At 47.2% G+C, this 26,610-nt stretch overlaps 1 protein-coding gene across 3 annotated transcripts in view; it reads right to left on the bottom strand.

Annotated features, from left to right (window-relative positions):
• LOC309390390 (peroxidasin homolog) overlaps positions 1 to 26,610 on the bottom strand; it is a gene marked incomplete at its 5' end in the record, with an annotated part of 160,667 nt that overhangs the window by 16,191 nt on the left and 117,866 nt on the right. For 2 of the 3 annotated variants that reach the window (XM_081949689.1, XM_081949691.1), the window contains 11 exons: positions 1,722 to 1,836; positions 4,763 to 4,971; positions 7,253 to 7,387; positions 8,165 to 9,668; positions 12,178 to 12,335; positions 13,813 to 13,921; positions 14,824 to 14,980; positions 17,790 to 17,902; positions 18,611 to 18,769; positions 22,974 to 23,090; positions 23,967 to 24,239. In XM_081949689.1, coding sequence (XP_081805815.1) covers positions 1,722 to 1,836; positions 4,763 to 4,971; positions 7,253 to 7,387; positions 8,165 to 9,668; positions 12,178 to 12,335; positions 13,813 to 13,921; positions 14,824 to 14,980; positions 17,790 to 17,902; positions 18,611 to 18,769; positions 22,974 to 23,090; positions 23,967 to 24,239 — 3,049 coding nt within the window. The remainder of the gene's footprint in view (positions 1 to 1,721; positions 1,837 to 4,762; positions 4,972 to 7,252; positions 7,388 to 8,164; positions 9,669 to 12,177; positions 12,336 to 13,812; positions 13,922 to 14,823; positions 14,981 to 17,789; positions 17,903 to 18,610; positions 18,770 to 22,973; positions 23,091 to 23,966; positions 24,240 to 26,610) is intronic. The other variant, XM_081949690.1, reaches the window with a different exon arrangement.

Consider the following 26,610-nt stretch of genomic DNA (forward strand, 5'->3'; position numbering starts at 1 on the left):
TGGAGGGGTTGGGGGTTGGAGGCACCGTGCTACGGTGGTTCCGCTCCTACCTCTCTGGCCGGACGCAATGTGTGTTGACGGGGGAGCAGAGGTCGACCGCAAGGCCCCTCATTTGTGGGGTCCCACAGGGGTCGATCCTCTCGCCTCTCCTGTTCAACATTTATATGAAGCCGCTGGGCGAGATCATCCGTGGTTTTGGGGTGAGTTACCATCTGTACGCTGATGATACTCAGTTGTACATTTCCACCCCAAACCACCCCAACGAGGCTGTCGAAGTGATGGCCCGGTGTCTGGAAGCTGTACGGGTCTGGATGGATGACAACAGGCTCAGGCTCAACCCCTCCAAGACAGAGTGGCTGTGGTTCCCGGCTTCCCGATTCAATCAGCATATTCCATCGCTGACCATCGGGGATGAGCAATTAGCCCCGGTGGAAGGGGCGCGCAACTTGGGCGTCCTCCTTGATGATCGGCTGACCTTAGAAGATCACGTGGCGGCCGTGGCAAGGGGGGCGTTCCACCAGGTTCGCCTGGTGCGCCAGTTGCGGCCCCTTTTGGACCGGGAGGCCTTGCGCACAGTCACTCACGCGCTGGTGACGTCCCGCCTGGACTACTGTAACGCTCTCTACATGGGGCTCCCCTTGAGGTGCGCCCGGAGACTGCAGTTGGTCCAGAATGCAGCCGCGCGGGTTATTATGGGGAGATCGAGATTCTCCCATATAACACCTATCCTGCGCGAGCTGCACTGGCTTCCTGTGGCCTACCGGGTGCGCTTCAAGGTACTGGTTACCATCTTCAAAGCGCTCCATGGCACAGGGCCCAGTTACCTGCGGGATCGCGTCCTGCCCCATACATCCCTGCGACCCATTCGCTCACACAGAGAGGGGCTACTCCGGGTGCCGTCCTCTAGAGAGTGCCAGAGGGCGGTGCCCAGGAGTAGGGCCTTCTCTGTGGTGGGCCCTACCCTTTGGAATGACCTCCCCCCAGACATCCGGACAACAACCGACCTTCGCTCCTTCCGTATGAAGCTGAAGACCTACCTGTTTTGTCAAGCCGGCCTGGCATAACGTTACAATCTTGCCACCCCAGGTCATTTTATAATGGGAAATTTTGTTTTTTAAAGTTTTTAGAGTTTAATATTTTTGGGGTTTTAAATTTTGTAAGTATGCTTATTTATGGACTTATTTTTACCTCCTCTGCACGATATATGGTGCTATCTTGATTATTGCTCTGTACGTCGCCCCGAGTCCCTGTGGGGAGAGGGGGCGACTAATAAGTTCAATAAAATAAATAAATAAATAATTCTATTTTTCCCACAAAAAACAACCTGTGAGGGCTGAGAGACAAGGATTGGCCCAAAGTCACCCAGCTAGCTTTCATGCCTAAGGTGGGAATAGAACTCACCGTCTCCTGGTTACTAGCCTGGTGCCTTAGCTACTAGAACAATAACCACTAGACCATACTGCAGTCATGTGGAATTTCTCAAACCACATCTGGTAGTCTTAGCCCAATGTTTCTCAACTGGCTTTTTCATCTGACTGGGGAATTCTGGGAGTTGACGTCCACACACAATGTAGCTGAAATTGCCTTAGCCCTTCTGTGAATAAACCCAGAAATGTGTTGATCATGCAAAAAATATATAGAGGATGAGCTTTTTTTTTAAAAAAAGAGTCCATTAAATCTTAAACTACGCAAGTGTAAGAAGAAGAAGCTCAGAAATATACCTTGGTTCTCCTAACGTGGCTTTGGATGGGTTTTCTCCTGGATAGCTGAAGTTGGATGATCTTTTGCTTCGGAACTGCTGGGAGAGAGCCCCTAATTGACCTCTTGTGTTGCAATCTAGGGCAAGAAGAAGAATTTCACAACTTTTGAAAAAAAACCAAAACTCATAAATGCCCATATCTGTCATCTTAGCTTTCTTCATTCTCCCTGCATGTAGAAGATACAGGGGAACCAGCTAAATGGGTTTTATACAAAAGCGCATGTTCACTTCTCTTTCCAAAAAGCTAACCTCAGGTCAGCAACACCCCTTGCCACTTTTTGCTGGACAAAACGCATAAGAAACGGTCACAAATTCGATATCTGAAAGGACTACATTTAAACTTCAACTGAAGAACATTTATGTACAGGTACGGGATAGGTGGTACCTTGCTCAACAGTAGTAACTGTGAAAGGGATCTTGGAGTCCTAGTGGACAACCATTTAAATAGGAGCCAGCCGTGTGCAGCAGCTGCCAAAAAAGCCAACACAGTTCTAGGCTGCATCAACAGAGGGATAGAATCAAGATCACGTGAAGTGATAATACCACTTTATAATGCCTTGGTAAGGCCACACTTGGAATACTGCATCCAGTTTTGGTCACCACAATGTAGAAAAGATGTGGAGACTCTAGAAAGAGTGCAGAGAAGAGCAACAAAGATGATTAGGGGACTGGAGACTAAAACATATGAAGAACGGTTGCATGAACTGGGTATGTCTAGTTTAATAAAAAGAAGGACTAGGGGAGACATGATAGCATTGTTCCAATATCTCAGGGGTTGCCACAAAGAAGAGGGAGTCAAGCTATTCTCCAAGGCACCTGAGGGTAGAACAAGAAGCAATGGGTGGAAACTAATCAAGGAGAGAAGCAACTTAGAACTGAGGATAAATTTCCTGACAGTTAGAACAATTAATCAGTGGAACAGAACTTGCCTCCAGAAGTTGTGAATGCCCCAACACTGGAAGTCTTTAAGAAGATGTTGGATAGCCATTTGTCCGAAACAGTATAGGGTTTCCTGCCTATGCAGGGGGTTGGACTAGAAGACCTCCAAGGTCCCTTCCAACTCTGCTATTGTATTGTATTGTATGTTCTCCAAGAAGACATTATCTTATTTAGGATACCAGTGAGGCTACCGTAGGAACACTACATCTATTTCTGGTCACCCTAATATAAAAAAAGATGTTGAGACTCTAGAAAATGGGCAGAGAAGAAAAACGAGAATGGTAAAGGCTCTGGAGGGCAGGAAGAACCTTAAAAAAAGAAGTTTCCTGACAGTGAAAACAAACAGTCTGGAACAGCTTTCCTCCAGAACTCCAGCCTTTGAAGAACAGCAGTTTGTCCAGGGTCTCCTGCCTGAGCAGGGGGTTGGACCAGAAGACCTCCAAGGTCCCTTCCAATCCTATTCTTCTATGTTCTATGCAATCCTTGAAATGAGATGCCTCAAAAATACCATTCTCTGGGAGACAGCTGAATTTCAATTCATCGGGTGAGTCACCTCCATGTGTCTCAAAGAATGAGGTTTCTTAACACACATGTATCAACTCGCATTTTTTATGCAAGGACTATGTCACGCTACCTAGGTTGAAGGCCACTGCAGGTGAACTTTCACTTCTTCTTTTATCATTCAAATGTCAGAAAGGGACAGACAGGCTGCAGCAGCTCCACTGAGAAGACATTTCTGAGAAGAGAAACTTCTCCTTTCTCCTCCCCCCCCCTTCTAGCACTGATGATGTTTCCTAGGCATTTTTTGCATCGGGCGAGCCCGGGATCCTTGCAAAGGGAATGGGACCACGTGTGCAGGCGGCTCCTCAGCGCACAGCCTTAGATCAGCGCAGCCGCGGTCCCCTTCATGTTGGCTTAGGAAGGAGGGGAATGGGACCACGTGTGCAGGGGAAGGGGATTGCGGCTGTGCTAATCTGAGGCTGTGCGCTGAGGAGCCGCCTGCACACGTGGTCCCATTCCCCTTGCAAGGATCCCGGGCTCGCCCGATGCAAAAAATGGTGAGATCAGCACACTTGGGGCTGCTGCTGAGATGTCCAGGGAGGCTAAACCAAGCCGCGCACCTCTCCCAGCCACTTTCGCGGCTTCCCGGAGTATTTTTTTTTATTTTCATGATGAGAGCGGTGAGGCTCTGCCTCCCCTGACTGCACGTCACTGACAGCCACTACGTAGGAGAGGCAAGCAGGAGACTAGTAAAGTGCATCCATGAATACCAACTGGCAGTCCGAAGACATGATGAAAGCTGAAAAAGGAAACAAAAGGCCAAAACACCTCCTCGCCAGCAATCAACAGCCAGATAAGCAGAGATTAACACCAAGATATACCAACAATCAAGCAATAAACGATATACCCCAATCAAAAAATTACCAGCACAAATAATCAATCTAATCAAGGAACCACCAAGACAAAAAACAGTATTTCCACCAACACTGACAAGGTAAATATATTTACAGGAAGTAAACCCCACCCCTTTGTAGCACTGATGATGTTACCTAGTTGGGTCATGAAACGCCTACAAGAAAGCAATCAAACTCATGGAGCACCAAGGACTCTGAAATATAGTTACAGGTAGTTCATTTAGTGACAGTTCAAAGTGACAATGGCACTGAAAAATGTGAGTTATGAATAGGGGTGAAATTCAGCAGGTTCTGACACGTTCTGGAGAACTGGTAGCGGAAATTTTGAGTAGTTCGGAGAACTGGCAACTATCACCTCTGGCTGGCTCCAGAGTGGGGTGGGAATGGAGATTTTGCAATATCCTTCCCCCAGGAGTGGGGAGGGAATGGGGATTTTGCAACCCTTTACGAACTAGTTGGGACTAATTATGGGCTGTGAATGAACATAATTCACAGCCTTTGAAATAAAAAGAGGATTTGGGGGACTAAGCGTCTGCTTTTTACTGTATGAGGAAGTCTAGGTCAGAAGAGATAATAGTGTCTTCTAAGTGGGGAAAGGCACTTTTTTGACCTATTCCTGCAAAGTGTCACCGTGCTGTGATTTCTTCACCTTCGCAGCAGTCTTTCCACAAACGCAGATCCACCTGGGGAATTTCACTGCAGTCCACCATGCCTTGAGGGTAGGAGGCCACCTGGAAGATATCCCTCTGGAGCTGCTGGATGTGGTCACTGTTGTCACAGATAATGCGGGCCAGGGATCCCTGCTTGATTTGTGTCAACTGGGCCGAAGTGAACACACCTGGATTTTCATACCAAAACCTAAGAGAGAGAAGCAAAAAGGTGAGGATATAGAACATCTGGAGAACTCAAAAGAGGGAGATTTAATTATGGTCTTCAAAGAACATCATTTTTCCTCTCTCTAGATGTGTCCCAAAGGTGCTTTTTTTCAAGAGGCAACTGGGCTTTGGGGGGGGGGGGGTTGAAGACGTTTTGCACCTCATCCAGGAAGCTTCTTCAGTTCTGACTGGATGGTGGGAAATGGGAGGCTCACCATCCAGTCAGAGCGAAAGAAGATTCCCGGATGAGAAGCAAAACGTCTTCGAAGAAAAAAAAAACAAAAAGTCCAGTTGCCTCTTGAAAAAAAGCACCTTTGGGACAATCCATGACCTGGATGACGGAGAATCTCCATAGACTCTCTAGATGTGCTCCTCTATAAGAGCCATGGCAATTAAAATGCAGTTTTGCAAGCTAACACTGCCAACTGCCAGCAGTTTGATCCTGACTGGCTCAAGGTTGACTCAGCCTTCCATCCTTCCGAGGCCAGTACAATGAGGATCCAGATTGTGAGAGGCAATAGGCTGACTCTGTAAACTGCTTAGAGAGGGCTGTAAAGCCCTATGAGGCCAGAGGTGGTACTCAGCAGTTTCTGACCAGTTCTGGAGAACCTGTAATGGAAATTTTGAGCAGTTCAGAGAACCGGTAAATACCATCTCTGACTGGCCCCGCCCCTTCTATTCTCTGCCTCCTGAGTCCCAGCTGATCGGGAGAAAATGGGGATTTTACAGTATCCGTCCTGCCCCGCCCACCAAGCCATGCCTTGCCCCCAAGCCACGCCCACAGAACCGGAAGTAAAAAAAATATTGAATGCCACCACTGTGGGAGGCGGTATATAAGTCTAAGTGCTATTGCTATATCTCGGCAAGAACAGATGGGAACTCACCAAATAAGATACGACTAATGTAAAAACACGCTCTTTGCCAGGGCTGGTGAGCCTTGATTAAAACAACAGATTCCCCAAGGAAATGGGAGAAAGGCTAATCTGCTGAAGTGGATTTAACAGTAAATAAAATCACCAAATATTGTGTTTCATTTATAATTATCACTCTGGATTGAAAGCCCTTTTCAAGGAGGCTGTTATCCTGAAAAGTAAGATATAAATAGCTGTTGTGGCCCAGCAGGATCCGGTTGAGCTGCTGATGGACTCGGATAGCGAGGAACCATATGAGTTTGCCCTGGATGATGTGGAGGACCCTGTTCAGGGTTCAGCCTCAGAGCAGGGACCAGAGAGGCTGGTTGGCCACCAGGAGGCGCCTGAGGCATGGAGCAGTGGGGAGGTTCAAAGGCAGTTTGTCCCTGATGCTAGATTGAGAAGGGCTGAGAAACGGAAGCAGCAACTCCATAGGCAGACTCACAGAAGATGATTATGCACAGGTGGTTGTGGATTGGCCCCTCCCAAGAGATTATAGGTGAGGCGTTGGGAGGGGACATTTGCAGGAAACAACCGTTCGAATTAGTAGTTAAGAAAATCTATCTGTTTATTCTAGCCGTGTCTGTTCGTTTGGACTATCTGTGTTGCTTCATTTGAACGTGAGTTGTCTGGCCTCTCAGTCAAAGGATTCGTTATCTCAATAATTAAACAGTGGCAAACAGCCAACTCTGTGTTCTGGTTTATTCACAGGCGTGGAGAGGGGGTCAGAACAAACAGCTATGACAAATAATAAATTATGATACCGTGTTTCCCTGAAAACAAGACAGGGTCTTATTTTCTTTTGAAACCCCCCCCTCCCCCGAAATAAGCACTTGGCCTTATTTTCAGGGAGGTCTTATTATTTTTGAGGTGCAGGAGGCGGCGAGAGTGATCACCTCACGGCTGCTGCTATGTTGCAATATTTTTTGGGGGAGGGCTTATTTTCAGGGGAGGGCTTATTTCAGCGCATGCACTCAAAAGCTCGATTGGGCTTATTACCCAGGGAGGTCTTATTTTCAGGGAAATAGGGTAAATCAACAGCAAGTTGCTTGGGTAAAAGAATAAAGAGCAACCTTCTCCAACTTGGCAGCCTCCAAATGTTGGATGTCAACTCATTCCTGGAGGCTTTCAAGAAGAGACTGGACTGTCATCTGTCAGAAATGGTGTAGGTAGGGTCTCCTGGTTGGGCGGGAGGGGGGGCAGGGTTGGACTAGATGACCTACAAGATCTCTTCCAACTCTGTTAACTAGCATGATCTTTCTGGCAAGGTTGATGGGGACTGACATACCTGCTGGCTGCCAGACTGAAGAAGCTGGTAGAGAGACTGGTTTCTGAGGGAAAATTGGGAATTACCTGTCTCCATCTCGGAGTCTTCTGAACTGCGTCACCAGTAAGCACATGAGAGTTGGCCCTACTCTGGTCCCTGGGATAAGATCTTCTACCATCAAGGCGGGAAAGAGGTCCATATTCTTTGTAATTCCATATAAGCTGCAGGAGCGAAGGAGGAAAAGATTAAGAGACGTGGAGCAGATCCAATTGAGGGACTGCAAGGATTTTCATGGGGGTGAAATGTTTATCTTTCAAGAAGAGACAAAGGGAAGGTCTCGGCTTTTTGAAATGGTAACGGATAAACCCAGAACTACACTGGACAGATATCTTGGCTATGATATTAGACTGGGAGAGTGACATTGAAGAAGCATTGACCCAACAAGTTGAATGGAGAAGGAGGGAGAGGGAGAAAGAGAGGGAGAAGAAAGGAGGTGGAGACAGAGGGAGAAGGAAGGGAGAGGGAGCTAGAGAGGAGAGGAAGAAGAGAGGAGATGGAGACACAGTGATAAAGGAGAAGGGAGGGAGATGGAGATAGAGAGGGAGGAGAAGGAGGAGATAGAGAGACAGTGAGAAAGAGAAGGAGAAAGAAGGGAGATGAGATAGGAGAGGGAGAAGAAAGGGAAACAATGAGAGGAGAAAGAAGGGAGGCGAGATAGGAGAGGGAGAAGAAAGAAGGTGGAGACACGGAGTAAGGAGAAAGAAGGGAGATGGAGATAGAGAGGAGAGGGAGGAGGAAGGAAATGGAGACAGAGTGAGAAAGAAGGGAGAGGAGGTGGAGAGGAGAGGGAGAAGGAGATGGAGACATAAAGTGAGAAAGAAGGAGAAAGAAGGGAGATGAAACAGAAAGGAAGAAGAAGAAAGGAGATGGAGACACAGAAGGAGGAGAAAGAAGGGAGATGGAGACTTCTCTAGCATCCATTGTCCATGCTCCCATACCTCCTGAGTTTCTCCCTGATCTCCAGATTTTTAATTTCATTCCTGAGGTCATCAAACTCCTGAGCAGAGGTGAGGTTGCAGAAGACCCGGAAGTCATTATAAGGAGGGATGCCATGATCGCGCCCTCTCTGGATATTGATGGCTGCCAGGTCCAGGGAGACCGAGTGCACCATTGAAAACAGCTTCTCGGTCAGCTCCATATTGAGGAGTTCAGAAGGCACCCGCATTTTCCCAGGCACGCCAAAAAGTCCGCGCAGAAGGGGATCAATGCCACCCTCCTGGATGATCCTGAATGGGGAGAAGAACGCCTTGTGAAGTGGGACATGGCCTTGCCGGATGGGCTTGAAAGTTTCATTCAACCGGTAGAGTTGCGGATGGATGAGGGTGTGGCCGAAGCGAAAAGCCGCGGTGGCAAAAACATTCAGGATGCCAGCATTGGTGGTGGGCTCGTAGCCTTTGTAGTCTCCCATGACCTTCATCCCAGCTTCTCCAAGGATCTTGGGAAGCCAGTGGGAATAGGTGATGTGCTGCATCAGGGCCCCCACAATCTTGCGAGCCTCATGATAGATGGTATCCCCATCCCAGTGAGGGTTCAAAGACTGGAGCTCGGCAGCCACCCGGTTATGCTCACGGAACCACAAGGTGTGCATGGAAGTCAATCCCAGTTGTTCGTTGGCCCGATGATCCCCAGCCAAGAAACACGGCACCGGGCTCTCACTTTCATCCCGCATGCACTCAGTCGGCGGCCCAGTGGCGAAAGGCAGGAGGGGTTTTCCCGAACTCGGAACCACCTGGCCTGACTTCAGAAGCCCGTTCTGGTTACTGAGATTCCGCAGTTCGAGGGACTCCTGTTCAGTGCTACCGTAGACGTTGGAAGCGTCGATGAAGGAGGTGAGGTGGTTGATCTGTTCCCGGGGGTAGACGGAATTCAACAGCAGGGAGGTCATCCCGCTGCCGCACACGGGGCTGGAACGCACAAAGAACATGCACCGTCCTCGGCGTACCCGGGGGTCATTCTTGGGGATCATAATGGAGAAGCAAGGGGGATCGCTGGTGCACACCTGACTGCATGACACCCCGTCCGAGAAACGCGCCATGCTGATCGCAGCCACCGTCTGGTCCAAGTCGTGGTCCAGAAACTGCCCCCACTGCATAAGCATGTGAGTGAAGCGATCATCCGGGGTGATGGTCTCCGTGCCAATCAGGGCGGTCGAGACCAAGCGAGGCAGAGGAAGGGGGAGATCCCTGGAATCTTCCGCCAAGGAGAAGCCCCGGGGGAGGTTGAAGCCGTTTTGGTAAGCGGGCTTCAGCAGCCGTTGGAAGGCCGTAAGGGATGCGCCCCACATAGGGTGCTGGAGGTTATTGCAAGACCCGTCGTGGGTCCTGTACTTCTTATGGAAGCAGATGTCGGAGCAGTTGGGGGTGCGGCGGTGGGCGGAACATCCTGATAAGTTGGCAATCATGTTCAGATAGTGCGGGGAAACTAGGTCATTGTAGCGATAGCCTGCAAGACAAGGTTAAAATGTTGGATTGGAGTTAGAATTAGAATCTAAGTGGATGAACTACATTTGTTTGTTTGTTTATTTTTACAAATAACTCAAGGTGGTGAACATAGACAACACACCACCTTCTTCCTATCGTTGCCACAAAACAACCCCGTGAGATGAATTGAGCTGGGAGAGAGGGACTAGACCAAAGGCAGTCAGTGGGCTTTCAAGGCGGGACTAGAACTCACCATCTTTGTGATTGGCCTGAAGTCACCCAGCTATCTTTCATGGCTAAGGTGGGACTAGAACTCACCATCTCTTTATGATTGGCCCAAAGTCACCCAGCTGTCTTTCATGGCTAAGGTGGGACTAGAACTCACCATCTCTTTGTGATTGGCCCAAAGTCACCCAGCTGGCTTTTATGGCTAAGGCGGGGCTAAAACTCACCATCTCTTTGTGATTGGCCCAAAGTCACCCAGCTGGCTTTTATGGCTAAGGCGGGGCTAAAACTCACCATCTCTTTGTGATTGGCCCAAAGTCACCCAGCTGGCTTTCATGGTTAAGGCGTGACTAGAACTCACCATCTCTTTGTGATTGGCACAAATTCAACTAACTGGCTTTAATGGCTAAGGCGAGACTTGAACTCACGATCTCCCACTTTCTAGCCTCCTACATTTTGCAATCTGCTTAAACTTTACTGCCAAGTCCAGCATTGTTCCTTATCTGGTGAGGTGGTGGGACGGGACGATACGAATGAAGAGAATTTCTCAGACTCATTAAGAGTTAAGTTCATAAAGGCAGCATCTCTTTCAGTGATTCGAAGTGTTTCTTCCCAGCCTCCGGGCTGTGCGAGTTTATGAGATGCTATCAATAGATCCATCTTTTTCCTGATTGTTTACGTCTATTCCAGAGGCATAACTAATCCATTTATGACCACAATTGAGCCAAAAAGTTATGTGGCTAGGCAAGGCAGCTTTTAAGTGAGCTTTGCTCCATTTTACAACCTTTGCAGCCACAGTTGTTAAATGACTCACTGTAGTTGCTAAATTACTAACATGGCCGTTAAGTGAATCCGGCTACCCTATTGACTTGGCTTGCCAGAGGATTGCAAAAGTGAATTACATGACACTGCAAAACTCATCAAGATGAGTAAGTTGGCAAGCCTCCAAATTTTAATCACGTGACCCTGGGGATGCTGCGACGGTCATATGAAAAATGGCCATGTCACTTTTTTCAGGGCTGGTGTAACTTTGAATAGTCACTAAATTCAAAGTTGTAAGTCAAGGACTACCTGTTCTAAGTCTCTAGGACAGTGACGGCTAACATTTCGGTTGTCGCGTGCCAAAAGTGTGCGTGTCTGCCCTGGGGCACATGTGTGCCCACACCCACAATGCAATGCGTGTGTGACCTCCCCCCACACTCCTCTCCCCCCCTGCACACGTGCATGCAACCCTTGTGCGTCCCCCGCGTACATGTGCGCTCCCCATGCTGTATTTTGGGCTTAGTAGGCCTCCTTGCAGCCTCCTTGCAGCAAAAACGGGCTGCAGGGGGTTACAACCCCTCACCCTGTGCCCCGTTTTGGGCCTAGTAGGCCTCCCTGCAGCCTGCTGGGAGCAAAAATGGGCCGCGGGGGGGAGGGCAGTGCCAAAAGTTCACCATCACAGCTCTAGGAGTTTGGAACACAGCCATTCAGTATGAAATGATGTAAAAAGGCTTTCCACATTTCATAATTTAACAGCCTAAGACTCCTACGAAGGTTGCCTAGAACAGGGGTTCGCAAACTGCGGCTCTGGGAGCCGCATGTGGCTCTTTCCTCACTCTGCTGTGCCTCCGTCACCGGTCGGCGCCACAATTTTGAGAGGAGCTTCCGGTGGAGTGGGGGGGGGGGAGAAGCACAGTGAGCCAGAGAAGACTCTATGGCAAGGGGAGGGTTTTCCAGTCAGCTCCACAATTGATAGGGCTTTCGGTTATGACAGGTAGAGGAAAAAGTACGCCGCACTAGGAGGAGACTTTATGGTGGGGAAACTGAACTTCCGGTCAGCTGCAGAATTGAACAGGGGGCTTCCGGTTAGGATCTTTGTGGCTTCCCTGTGTTTTCTGTGGGAAATGGGTCCAAATGGCTCTATGAGTGTTTAAGTTTGCCAACCCCTGGCCTAGAATATAGGAAATGCCCGCTGAATTTTGCAGGAAGCTCTGGTGCTCCTGCTAACAACTTAGCAAGAAAAAACGACGTCGTTTTTTGTTAGATATTAACTCTGTCTGCTGTGGTTTCCAACAAGGTCCTCTGTTCAGGCGGGAACAGAGATTGAATCCCATTGGTTAAGAGGTCTGACAGCTCCCTATAAAAGGGCTGCTGTCAGACCAAATAGTTGCTGGATTGTACAGACTTGTTCCTCTATAATAAAGAGCTGTTGTTATGTTAAGCCTGTGTCTGCCTTCTCATTACCCGATGTAACAGTTTTTTATTTTCCTGGAGTATATTCTTACGACTAAAAAAAAAGCAGGGGGAATATTCCCACTTTATACCCGTTCCGTTCATGTCCACGAATAATCCTTGCTGCACGTGATCCTGAATGAGCTGCAAGGTTCTTTCAAAGATTTCTCCAGCCCGAGCGGTCTCGATGGTATAGGGATCCCGTGGATATCTGAAAAGGGCCAGCAATTCGTTCGGTGTTTTGGGTCTCCTGTTTGGGAGGGAAAGAATGTGATCCTTTTAGTGGCTCATCGTATCTTGCAAACTTCGATTTCTGCATTGTAATATTTTTCCCCAATTAATTTCCTGACTGGTTGGTTGTTACCAATAGAAGAGTATATTTGTACTTCAGTGTTCAACTGTGGAGTTCTTGATGCTCTCTGAACTTGGTTATTTTCTTGCAGACATTTCATTACCCAACTAGGTAACATCAATGCTTAGAAGTTGTTTAGAAGGGATTGTAACAGCCACTGTGTAGGACAGATAGACAGAACACTAACAGGGCACATTGATGAACACCAACTAGCAGTCAGAAGACATCCTTAATTGCACAACACATGGACATTAAGTGGGAAACGGTGAGCAACTGTGAGAATTCTGGGAAGCCTGGCGCTCTGTTGAATCAACCATTAACAGGCACATAGAGGTAAACAACATCTTCATAAACAGTATACAATTCCACAATCAAGAAACTACCAACTCAATAATCAATCAAACAAACAAACATTAAAGACAGCCTGATCAAGGAACCACCAAGAACACTTCTACTCTGACAGGGCAAGCCAATTGTATATAAACAGAGACCAAAGTCCATACCCTTGAAGCACTGATGATATTATCTAGTTGGGTAATCAAATGTCTGCAAGTAAACAATCAAGCTCAGACAGGCACCAATGACTCCATGGTTGATTGTTACCTGTTGCATCTGTAATACAATAGCAGAGTTGGAAGGGGCCTTAGAGGTCTTCTAGTCCAACCCCCTGCCTACGCAGGAAACCCGATTCCATTTCAGACAGATGGCTATCCAACATCTTCTTAAAGACTTCCAGTGTTGGGGCATTCACAACTTCTGGAGGCAAGCTGTTCCACTGATTAATTGTTCTCACTGTCAGGAAGTTTCTCCTCAGTTCTAAGTTGCTTCTCTCCTTGATTAGTTTCCACCCATTGCTTCTTGTTCTACCCTCAGGTGCCTTGGAGAATAGCTTGGCTCCCTCTTCTTTGTGGCAACCCCTGAGATATTGGAACATAGCTATCATGTCTCCCCGAGTCCTTCTTTTCATTAAACTAGACACACCCAGTTCCTGCAACCGTTCTTCATATGCTTTAGTCTCCAGTCCCCTAATCCTCTTTGTTGCTCTTCTCTGCACTCTTTCTAGAGTCTCCACATCTTTTCTACATTGTGGTGACCAAACCTGAATGCAGAATTCCAAGTGTGGCCTTACCAAGGCCTTATAAAGTGATATTAACACTTCACGTGATCTTGATTCTATCCCTCTGTTGATGCAGCCTAGGACTGCGTTGGCTTTTTTGGCAGCTGCTGCACACTGCTGGCTCATATTTAAATGGTTATCCACTAGGACTCCAAGAACCCTTTCACAGTTACTACTGTTGAGCAAGGTACCACCTATCTGATGTGCAGCGTGGCAACAAATCTCATTCAGTGTTTATGGAATTCCTGATAGTCTTACTTGCTGAACAGTTCGGCGCGTGTCGAGTTGATGGCGAAGTCCACACTGCTGATGGCTTCCTGGATGGAGGTGGCTACAAAGGTATCACCGCTCCTTCCGATGTTCGTGGCTTTAAGAATAAGAATGTAATTAGTTGAAAGGATTCATGAAAATTAAGCAAGAGCTCATTTGACTAGGATCTCAATAGCTTGTAGGTAATGCAGGTATGCCTTGCTTGCTTACCGACTGACTATTCACGGTTACAACAGTTGAATAAAACCAGCTTTGCAGGAATGAGTAGATTAACATTGGCAATTAAGGAGAAAGAACAAACTGGTTATTTTGTGATATGGGAAGTGTTCTTTCAATGGTTAGAGAATAAAAGAAGGAAATTGGAAATAGAAGAAGGTTAAAAGAAGAATAGAAAATATAGCAAAATAGAGATGAGAGTTAAATGACAATTGTTAGTACCAATATTATGAAAATAATGATGTTTAATGTTATTATTGTATTTTTTTATTAGAAGATATGTTAAGAAGGAAATATTGAGTTTTATAATGTCCTAAATATTCAATGTATTATAATTTAGGGAAGAAATACATACCCAGACGACCCGCTGCTTATGGAAAGATGGAATGTTTATATTTTTTAAAATTGAAAACAAATAAAAAACTTTATTAAAAAAAGCCAACTTTGCCACCGATTCTTGGATTTATAGTCAATGCAGCATCTCACGGTCACAAACAATTAATGGAGAAGACAATGGCGAAGCCGTAATTTGTGTTGACATGATCTTTCACAATGTGAAAGACAACCACAACCATACAATCAAAGCCCTGTCTCTTTTTCTGCACAATCACTTACAATACAGGTTAAAAAAAAGGTGGGTCTTTTGTTACCTTATTGCTCTTAACATTTTGACTCTCTCTCTCTCCTTGGCATTAGAAGTTAGAAGTCTCTCTCCTACCTTCCCTTCTAGGAAAAAATGAAACAAAATCGGTTTGGAAGGAAGAATGTCTCTTTTTCTCTTACCGATGATGGTTAGCTGCATGGCACTGGCGGTTAGCCCAAAGCTACTCCTGGCTATGCATTCGTATTGTCCTTGATCTGCCAGACCCAAATCCCGGATGGATAAAGTGCCTTCTTGGCTGATGTGGAACTTGCCACTCTCTGTGATCTGAATCCGGTCCTGGTGTAGAAAAAGGAAAAAAAAAATCTGGAGCATGAATAGGATTCTCTCTGGTGGGGAGATCACGATCTGGTCCACAGTCATCCACCAAGGTCAAAAAAGGCAAAATGGCACCCACAAGTAGAGCCACGGGCTTTATTTAATTTATTAATTTCGTTCACCAACAGAATATAAATTTGGTAGCCCTCGACTTACAATCACTATTGAGTCCAAGATTTCTCTGGTTGTTAAAGTGAGTTTTGTCCCATTTTACGATCTTTCTCGCCACAGTTGTTAAGCGAATCACTGCAGTTGTTAAAATTAATAATATGGTTGTTAAGCGAATCTGGCTTCCCCATCGATTTTGCTTGCCGGAAGGTCGCAAAAGGAGATCGCCTGGGACACTGCAACTGCCAACTGTCATAAATATGAGTCAGTTGCCAAGTGGCCAAATTTTGATCATGTGACCACAGGCATGCTCAAACCATCGTAAGTGTGAAAAACAGTTGTGTCACTTTTTTCAGTGCCCCTGTAACTTTGAACGGTCACTAAAAGAACTACAGGTAGTCCTTGACAATTGAGCCCGAAATTTCTGTTGTAAAGTGGGACATTTGTAGAGTGAGTTTTGCCCCATTTTATGACCTGTCTTGCCACAGTTATTAAGTGAATCACTGCAGTTGTTAAATTAGTAACCCGATTGTTAAGTGAATCTGGCTTCCCCATCAATTTTGCTTGTCAGAAGGTCGCAAAAGGGGATCACAGGGCTCCAGGAGACAGCAACGGTCATAAATATGAACCAGTTGCCGAGCATCTGAATTTTGATCAGGTGATCATGGGGATGTTGCAGAGGTCGTAACTGTGAAAAAGGGTCATAAACAGTGGTGGGATTCAGCCAGTTTGCACCACTTCGGGAAAACCGGTTGTTAACTTTCTGAGCAGTTTGATTAACTAGTTGTTGTTAGAAACCAGAGAACCACTTGTTAAATTATTTGAATCCCACCACTGGTCATAAATCAGTTTTTTGTGTGCCGTTTTAACGGTCACTAAATGAACTGTTGCAAGTTGAGGACTCCCTATATTGTAATGAGAACTACCTGGAAAGATTGGATCAGTGATGGGATTCAAAAAATTTTATTACCGGTTCTGTGGGTGTGGCAGGGGATGGATACTGTATAATCTCCATCCTTCCCCACTCCAGGGGAAGGATACTGCAAAATCTCCATTCCTTCCCCACTGCAGGGGAAGGATACTGCAAAATCTCCATTCTTTCCCCACTCCAGGGGAAGGATACTATAAAATCTCCATTCCCTCCCCACTCTAGGGGAAGGATACTGCAAAATCCCCATTCCCTCCCCACTTCAGGGGAAGGATACTGCAAAATCCCCATTCCCGCCCCACTCCAGGGGAAGGATACTGTAAAATCTCCATTCTCTCCGCACTTCAGGGGAAGGATACTGCAAAATCCCCATTCTCTCCCCACTTCAGGGGAAGGATACTGCAAAACCCCATTCCCTCCCCACTCCAGGGGAAGGATACTGTAAAATCCCCATTCCCTCCCCACTCCAGGGGAAGGATACTGCAAAATCTCCATCCTTCCCCACACCAGGGGAAGGATACTATAAAATCCCCATTCCCTCCCCACTCCAGGGGAAGGATACTGCAAAATCCCCATTCCCTCCCCACTCCAGGGGAAGGATACTGTAAAATCCCCATTCCCTCCCCACTCCAGGGGAAGGATACTGTAAAATCTCCATTCCCTCCCCACTCCAGGGGAAGGATACTGTAAAATCTCCATTCCCTCCCCACTCCAGGGGAAGGATACTGTAAAATCTCCATTCCCTCCCCACTCCAGGGGAAGGATACTGTAAAATCCCCATTCCCTCCCCACTCCAGGGGAAGGATACTGTAAAATCTCCATTCCCTCCCCACTCCAGGGGAAGGATACTGCAAAATCTCCATTTCCTCCCCACTCCAGGGGAAGGATACTGCAAAATCTCCATTCTCTCCCCACCCCAGGGGAAGGATACTGCAAAATCTCTATTCCCTTCTCATTACAGGGGAAGGTTACTGCAAAATCTCCATTCCCTCCCGATCAGCTGGGGCTCAAGAGGCAGAGAATAGATGGGGCGGGGCCAGCCAGAGGTGGCATTTGCCGGTTCTCCAAACTACTCAAAATTTCCGCTACCGGTTCTCCAGAACTGGTCAGAACCTGCTGGATACCATCTCTGGCTGGGAGACATTGGATGTGGGCTTCTGATGGGGGATGTCTTATTCTGAAGGAGGAGCAAATTCTATTCACCTCTCTATTTAATTTATTTAATTTATATCCCGCCTTTATTACTTTTATAAACAACTCAAGGTGGCAAACATACCTAATCTTCCTTCTTCATCCTATTGTCCCCACAACAACAACAACCCTGCGAGGTGGGTTGCGCTGAGGAAATGACCCAAAGTCATCTAGCCAGCTTTGGTGCCTGAGGAGGGACTAGAACTCACACGTCTTCTGTGATTGGCTCAGAGTCACCCAGTCAGATTTCATGACTAAGTTGGGACTAGAACTCATTGGTTTCTAGCCTGGTGACTTCAGAAATGCTGGCTGGGGAATTCTGGGAATTGAAGTCCACACATCTTAAAGTAGATGAGGTTGAGAAACACCGATATACAGTGTCCCAGCTGATCGGGAGGAAATGGGGATTTTGCAGTAACCTTCCTTCCCCTGCCATGCCCACCAAGCCACGCCCACAGAAACGGTAGTAAAAAAAATTGAATCATTGCTCCCAGCCCTACACAAAAGGCGATCCTGCGTGTGTTAAGTGATAAACCGTCTGACCTTCGACCACGTTATCGTTGGCTGTGGGTCCCCTTGGGCGGTACAAGGGATCTCAATGTCTTGGCCAACTTCTGCAACCGTATCTTGCGGTGGATGAAGAAATACGGGCATAACTGTTTAGGAAAGATAAAAGGGTGGGGGTGGGGTGAAAACATGAAAACATTAAATCAGGTTTAAGCAGTAGAACGGCTTGCCTCCAGAAGATGTGAGTGCTCCATCAGTGGAGGCTTTTAAGAAGAGATTGGACAGACATTTGTCTGGAATGGTATATGCAGGGTCTTCTGCTTGAGCAAAGGGTTGGTCTAGAAGACCTCCAAGGTCCCTTACAACACTGTTATGCTGTGTTCTGCATTTAACTGGGGACAGAAATTAAGGGAAGACATTTCTTCCACATGGGTTGGCCATGAACGTTGAACTCCAAACACTCTGGAAAATATGAGGTTGGGGAAGACCAGTGTCAAAGCCGACTCGGATTCTATCAGTACCTGCAATTCTCGCAGCTCAATAGCAGAAACTGAAGGGAGGGGGTGGGATTCTTAGGGAAATTGGGAGGGACAGGGACACTTCAAGGTCACGTTCGGAGAACTTTTCAAACTGCACGGACTGTTTCTCAAAACACAAAGAACATATTGAATCTGTGGACTATGGACGGGGCGGGGGCTAACAGGGAAAAAGGGAATGTTACCTATGCTGTTTTCCATGGAAACCTTTAGAATTGGCTTTGCTTCTTCTGTGCCTCTATGGATCTATCGGTAAAAGGCAGAACGAAATCAACTGAACAAGGAAAATGAGATCAGCATGAATTTTGCGCCTGCACTTACCGCGTGGGGTGACCTTGAGGCTCGCAGAAAATCTCTGGGCTCCAACAGCATTGATGGCATGGCACTCATAGTTGCCTTGATCATGAAGGGACACTTGGACCATCTGCAGAGTTCCCGTGGAGAGGACTCTGTATCTCCAACTGTTTGGTAATGGGCCACCTATGAACAAGAGGACTGTGTGAAGACATGGTGCTGTTGGAGAAATTCTCCCATGACGGATAGACAAGGCCCGAAGGTGCTTTTTCAAAAGGCAACTGGACTTTGTTTTTTTCTTGGAAGACATTTCGCTTCCCATCCAAGAAGCTTCTTGGATGAGAAGCGAAATGTCTTCAAGGAAAAACAAAGCCTTTAGAAAAAGCATTTTTGGGACAACTAGGACCTGGATGACTGAGAAGCTCCATAAGTAAGGACAGCAGGGGTGCTATCTACCCAGTTGGGTCCAGTTGATGAGAACGGATTGTTAATTTTGAGAGGTTCACCCTGGATTTCTTCCTGAGGGACACCATGCTTGGTCTTGATGCTGAGCCTGAAAGTCCAACTGTAACTCTCCTTTGATCTTTTCTTCTGGATTGAAGGACACTGTGGAGAAATGGCGTCCTTCCAAGGTTGCAAGACATCTTCTAGGTAAATATGGTTGGTTGGAGCTGGTGGGGTGTGTGTGAAAAGGGAAAAATACCACTTTGAGATAGGGAAAAGAGAGAGAGCAGGAGTGGACTAACAAGTTATTGGAAATAGCCACTGGAAATGCCTAATTTAGATCAGGGGTCTCCAAACTTGGCAACTTTAAGACTTGTGGACTTCAACGCATGTGAAAAGATGACAGCAGCTTTCTTCTCGCCGGCCAACAGAGGACTTTTCGGCGCCCTGGGGCCAGCGACTGGCTGGCAAAGAAGCCTCTCAGCTGCCTCTTTGAGAGCTGGTGGCCTGAACTGTGCTGTTTCCACTCCTGCTGGCCAGGCAGACAAAGGTAGTGGGTGGCAGCTGCGGCCTCAGTCTGGCACGAGCTGCGGAACTGGCCTGGGGAGGCGGGGAGAGGCTCACCCAGGCAGCTTCTGCAACGGCCATGGGAAAAGTGCCCCCTTCTCGCCTCTGACGGGCCATCCCCACAGTTGCAGCCGGAGCACCCTCCTCCTGCTGGTGCGCTGAACCGGGCTGGCCAGGTCCCGTCCGCGAGATGAGCGTGTAGGAGAGAGGCTTCCCGCTATATCTTGGGGGTGGCTTCACTGAGGATGCGCCCAGGTCCCCGGCGAAGAGGGTGACCTCGTTTCCACGGATCCATGGCCCCCCAGGTCATAAGTGTCAAAAAGTCCCCACCAGTTCGGCGGGCGTGGCTTGGTGGTGGCGGGAAGTCATGTGACTGAGTGTGCGTGAGTGATGTCAAGTTGGCCACACCCACTCAATCACATGCCCCCACATAGCCATGACCACCAAATCGGTGGCAAAAATTTTTGAAACCCACCACTGGGCCCCACCTGTGTGTGCTCAGAAAAGTTTGTCTTCTACAAAGATTTTCCTGGTTTCCTACTTAGTGTCAGCCTCTGCTTTGCTTACTTACTATCGGATGCCATGGAAACGGGGAGGGTGGGGGCATGGTATTTGGGATGAGAATAAATGGTACAGGAGTGCTATGAAAAAGGGAGTTTTCTTCTCACCATCTTCTGCGCATGCTGGTGGCCGGGTGTTTGGACTTGGTCAAGGCCAACCGTCCTGCATACCAACCTGACGATGCCTTTTGGAGATGCACCCCACATGACACCTAAAGGAGTTGCAGATTGGACACTGGGATGAGGGTCCTTGTAGGGAGGGGGCTGGGTTATCATTTGATATGTATCTGTTCGCTCCTTCCTGGCTCAGATCTTGCTTTACTTTCGCTGCTATCTTTTCATAACCAGTAAAAGTATTTTAATTCCACGAAAAATGGAGTTAGGAGTTTTCTTTCTTGGTTATTGAGGGAGGCACGCCTGACACTTAATTTAGCCTGGTTGTCAGTTATCACCTGAAAGAAGTTAAGTGGTCTTCGCAAAATTGCATTAGTTTAGTTTGTGATGCACTGTAGTTTCCTGGTTTCGGTTGCTTGCAAGTCATACTACTGATTAAAAGGAGAGTCAAAGGCCTAAAATTAGTCTGGGATCTAATTTCTTCTCACACCTTTCCTTAGAACAGCATTTCCCAACCTCAGCATCCTTAAGATGCTGACAAGGGAATTCTAGAAGTGGAAGCCCACTGTGATATAAAAAAAAGATGTGGAGAGTAGAAAAAAATGTAGAAAAGAGCAACAAAGATGATTGGCGTGGGGGAGCAAAAACATATGATGAACAGTTGCAGGAATCGGGCATGCCTAGTCTAGCCAAGAGAAGGCTTAGGGGTGACATGATAGCAGTGTTCCAGTATTTGAGGGGCTGCTCCCCAAAAAAGGAGGTGTTGAAAGAAATGAGGGCTGGGTGATAACTTTTGACAGAGAATAACTTATTCTCCAAAGCACCTGAAGGCAGGACAAGCAGCAAGAGATGGAAACTAATCGAGGAGAGAAGCAACCTGGAACTAAGGAGACATTTCTTGACAGAGAGAACAATTAATCGGTGGAATGACTTGCCTCCAGAAGTTACGGGTGCTTCATCGCTGGAGGCTTTTAAAAAGAAATTGGACAATCACTTGTCGGGAATGGTATAAGGCGAACCTATGGCACACGGGCCACAGGTGGTATGCAGAGCCCTCCGTGCGGGCACGCCAGCCATCACCCCAGCCCAGCCCTACCACACACGCACTTGTGCCTCCCGCCAGCCAGCTGGTCTTTGGCTCTCTGCCGTGCATGCATGGGGGCAGGACCTTCCCCGATCTCCAGAGTTTCCTCCCCCCCTGCGCGCTCTTTCTCCTCCGTTCCTGCTGCCCGTGCCTTCCTCAATCTCCCCAGTTTCTCTCCCCAGCGCTCTGTAGCTTTCTCCTGCATTTCTGCCACCTGTGCCCCAATTTCCACAGGTTCCATCCTCTGCAGGTGCACCGCGCGTCAGGAAGGCAGGAGAAAGCCAGGGTGCGCTGGGGGGGGGGGAACGGAACTGCGGAGATCAGGGAATGCACAGGAGGCAGAAATGGAGGGGAAAGCTAGGCTGCACTGGGGAGGAGAAGCTGCAGAGATCGAGAGGCCTCTCCATGGCCTCCCATGTTGGGCCTGAAAAGCCTCCTACACCAACCTGCAAGGGCTGGGGGCGCATGTGCAAGGGGGGGACACGCATGCACAGGAAACACACATGCATGCTTGGGGGTGGGGCACATACATGGGGGGGCACTCGTATTGCATTTTGGAGATTGTGGTGCGCATGCACGCACTTTGGACGCTTGGCACCAAAAATGTTAACCATCACTGGTTGGACTAGAAGATTTTCAAGGTCTCCCTTCCAACTCTATTATTCTGTATTGTGTATCCCATTTCAGAGGAAGCACCTGAAGGCAGGACAAGACATAAAGGGGACTGGAGGCTAAAGCATATGGCACCAAGAACGGTTGCAGGAACTGGGTATGTCTAATTTAATAGAAAGAAGGACTAGGGGAGACATGATAGCATTGTTCCAATATCTCAGGGGTTGCCACAAAGAAGAGGGAGTCAAGCTATTCTCCAAGGCACCTGAGGGTAGAACAAGAAGTAATGGGTGGAAACTAATCAAGGAGAGAAGCAACTTAGAACTCAGGAGAAACTTCCTGACAGTGAGAACAATTAATCAGTGGAACAGAATTGCTTCCAGAAGTTGTGAATGCTCCAACACTGGAAGTCTTTAAGAAGATGTTGGATAGCCATTTGTCTGGAACGGTATAGGGTTTCCTGCCTAGGCAGGGGGTTGGACTAGAAGACCTCCAAGGTCCCTTCCAAGTCTGCTATTGTATTGTATTGTAATGGATGGAAACCTATCAAGGACAGAAGCAACGTAGAACTAAGGAGACATTTCTTGACAGTGAGAACAATTAATCAGTGGAGCAGGTTGCTTCCAAAACTTGTGGGTGCTCCATTACAGGAGTTTTTAAGAAGAGATGTGTCCGGAATGGCATATGGTCTCTTGCTTGAGCAGGGGGTTGGACTAGAAGACCTCCAAGGTCCCTTCCAACTCTGTTATTCTGTTAAAATTGTTGCGGTTGAGAAACACGGATCGAGTCCAATCTTAGAGATCCTTTTCAGCTCATGATTCCATGACTCTAAATCAGGGGTGTCCAAACTTGGGAACTTTAAGACTTGTGGACTTCAACTCCCAGAATTCCCCAGCCAGCCATGCTGGCTGGGGAATTCTGGGAGTTGAAGTCCACAAGTCTTAAAGTTCCCAAGTTTGGACACCCCTGCTCTAAATCCTTACAGAAGACAGCAAGGCCAAGAAAGTACCTTCTTTTGTCCAAGATATGACCGGGCGAGGATGTCCATCTGCAGAGCAGAGCAGATCCACATTTTGACCCTCAGTCACGGTCTGATCCCTGGGAGCTATCAAGAACCTGGGGGTATCTGCAGGAGGAAAAGAAGGAAAAGAGACATCGTCTATAAAGATGCGCGGGAATGTGCAACTATCTTTTCATCAAGCATCAAAGGTTAAGTTAAAACCCCAGAGAAAGATGGAGAAGACCAGATTAAGGCAATGTTTCTCAACCTCAGCCATGAGAAGAGCTGTGGACTTATCGATAGGGGAATCAGGATTCACTTAGCAACCGTATGATGCACTTAACAACTGCATTGCTTTGCTTAACAGCCATGGCAAAATAAGTTGTGAAATCAAGGCACAACTCAGTTAAGAAACATGCTGCTGAGCAATGGAAATTCTAGTCCCAATTATGTTATAAATCAAGTATTACTTATAGAATCTATAAATGAACTGAGTGAACAAAACTGGTTTACGTCTTAGTTGTGAAACTTTCAAGTTTATCTTCCCGCCCCCCCCCCCCCGTGCTGAACTACAGGTTGTCCTCGACTTACAACCACGACTGACCCCAAAATTTATATTGCTAAGAGAGACAGTTGTTAAGTGAGTTGCGCCCCATTTTACGACCTTCCTTGCTACAGTTGTTAAGTGAATCCCTGCAGTTGTTAAGTTAGTCATACGGATGTTAAGTGAATCTGGCTTCCCCATCGACTTTGCTTGTCGGAAGGTCGCAAAAGGGGATCACAGACGCCCAGGACACGGCAACCGTTATAAGTAGGAGTCAGTAGCCAAGTGTCTGATTTTTGATCATGTGACCAAGGAGATGCTGCAAACGGTCTTAAGTGTGAAAAAACCGTCACTTTTTTTCAGTGCCTGTGTAACTTTGAAACGGTCGCTAAACAAGGACTACCTGCACCCAACTTTGGTCTAATTTATCACCTTAGTTTGGCTGATAATATTCTCACCTTGCACAATGATATTTGCTGTTGCCGTAATGGATCCCTCTTTGTTGGTGGCTTGACAGATGTATTTGCTTTCATCCGACAAAGTGACATTTTGGATATAGAGGCCGCCGGAGCTGGTGATATTGAAGCGTGGATTTTGGGGCAGGGGCGACCCTGAGCTCAGCATCCAGACGACGCGAGGCAGGGGATGCCCTGACACCCCACATTCCAGAGTCACGCTTTCCCCCACCAGGACTTCTGTGTTCTGGGGATGGATGACAAATGTAGGTTTGGCTGAAAAACATAAAGGACAGAGACGCGCTCGTAAAGAATACCGTAAAGAAACTCCGACCATTTCAGAATATTCCGACTCAATATAGAATAGCAGGGTTGGAAGGGATCTTGGAGGTCTTCTAGTCCAACCCCCTGCTCAAGTAGTTGAATCTACACCAGTGATTCTCAACCTTTTCTTCACCATGGACCAGTGGTGGGTAGCTCCCGGCTCGGTGGCAGGAGGCCCCGCCCACCTGCCCAGATGTTTCTATACATGCACAGAAGTATTGTGCCATGTGCGGGAGCACGGCCGAACCAGTAGTAAAAATATTTGCAACCCACAACTGCCACAGACCCTGCTTTGTGGCCATGGACCCCCAAAACTTAACTTAAGATTTAAACCATAACATTTTTTGTTCAAGGGCCCTCCAGAGGTCTGCAGACCACCGGTTGAGAACTGGCCTATGCCACTCCAGACAACCTCAAGTGATGAAGCACCCACAACCTTTGGAGGTAAGCCGTTACATTGATTCATTGTTCTCACGGTCAGGAAATTTCTCCTTAATTCTAGGTTGAATCTCCCTTTGATAAGTTTTCATCCATTACTTCTCGTCCTGCCTTCAGGAGCTTTGGAGAATAGGTTGACTCTCCCTCCTCTTTGTGGCAGCCGAACAAATATTGGAAGAATGCTATCAGGCCACCCCAATCTTTCTCTTTGATAGGCAATACCTAGTAGTTCCTTCAATCGTTCATTGTATGTTTTAGCCTCCAGTCCCCTAATCATCTTTGTTGCTCTTCTCTGCACTCTTTCTAGAGTCTCCACATCTTTTCTACATCGTGGCGACCAGAACTGAATGCAGTATTCCAAGTGTGGCCTTACCAAGGCATTATAAAGTGGTATTAACACTTCATGTGATCTTGATTCTATCCCTCTATTTATGCAGCCTAGAACTGTGTTGGCTTTTTTGGCAGCTGCTGCCCACGGCTGGCTCCTATTTAAATGGTTGTCCACTAGGACTCCAAGATCCCTCTCACAGTTACTATTGAGCAAGGTACCACCTATACTGTACCTGTGCATTTGTTTTCCTTGCCTGAAAATGAATTGAAAAGCACTGTATTAAACCATAGTGTTTTATTAGAGTCCCAGTGTCAGGCTGCAGCTGGTTCCTTTTAGGATCTTTGGCCTGCCACACTCTCTATTATTTTACTATGCTGTTTCATTAGTGGGGTAATTGGGAGGGGGAATAGTAAAGAGTAGAATTGTAGAATGTGTTGTTGTCAAAACAAAACATTCCTTTCTAGAAAGTCAAGGTCATCCTTTGTCTCTGCACCTCTGCACCTGACAGGAACTGGATGGGTGGAGATGCCAGCGTGGCAGTGGGAGATTGGACCATGTGATGGACTTGTGGGTGTGAGGCAAGATGATGAACTTTCAACTGGGTGGAAAACCCAGGAAGCTTTCATATTTGGGTTTTCCACAGAGGTGCCATCATGTCTCGCTTAATAAATTGGAACTTAGAGCAATACTTTGCCTTGGACTATGATTTAATTTTGGATGATATTTGGAACGCTGATGGCCACTTTGGTGTGGGAGACAGTGAGTTCTAGTCCTGCTTTGGGCCTGGAGCCAACTGGGTGACTTTGGGCCAGTCTAGCTCTCTCTCAGCCTTAGGGGGAAGAAAAGGCAGTGGCAAACCACTTTGGAAAATGTTGTTGAGAAAACTTGGATGGATTTATTTTGACCTTGGATATATAACATGACATACAAATATCGCAACGATGTTTTCTTAGTTCAAGTTTAGGATTTTGGCGTATTGTGTGAATCTCGCTTGACACTACCACTTGTAGCATGAGTGAGGAATCAAAGGTTGTGCTGGTTCTTTAAAATCAACCTGAAGGCCACATTTGTAGGAAAGAGTGAGTCTTTGGCAGAAGAGGACCGCCCACAGTGAGGGGGTCAAAAGAGCCAAGGGGCCAATCACAAGGTGTGCAATGAAAGCCACACCCCTTTTTAAAAAAAGTGTCATTAATTGATTTGATGGTGCAGTGGTGGTTGCCATGTTGACTTTCTTAACCAGCCCCTCACGGATGACCCTGAGACAAAGTTCTTGAGATGTTTCTCCTTACCACAGTTCTCCTGGCCACGTCATTCACTCATTCACTCAAAACCCTTTTGGTTTTTCACTCATTTGCATTTTATGGGATAGCAAATCCCACCCGTAACAACGGTAAGTTTGCAAACTCTCCCAAATTGGTCCAGTTTCATCAGCCAAAGCAGGTGAGATGCTACGACCGGATTTCAGGGCCCCATCCCTAAAACCAGCAGGAAGAGATTATCCATCTGGTTCTATGTAGACCTAGGGACAAGATCTTCATTTATCTGAAGGACATT

This window comes from Natrix helvetica (assembly GCF_964273705.1).
Source record: "Natrix helvetica genome assembly, chromosome: 3".
NCBI lineage: Eukaryota > Metazoa > Chordata > Lepidosauria > Squamata > Natricidae > Natrix > Natrix helvetica.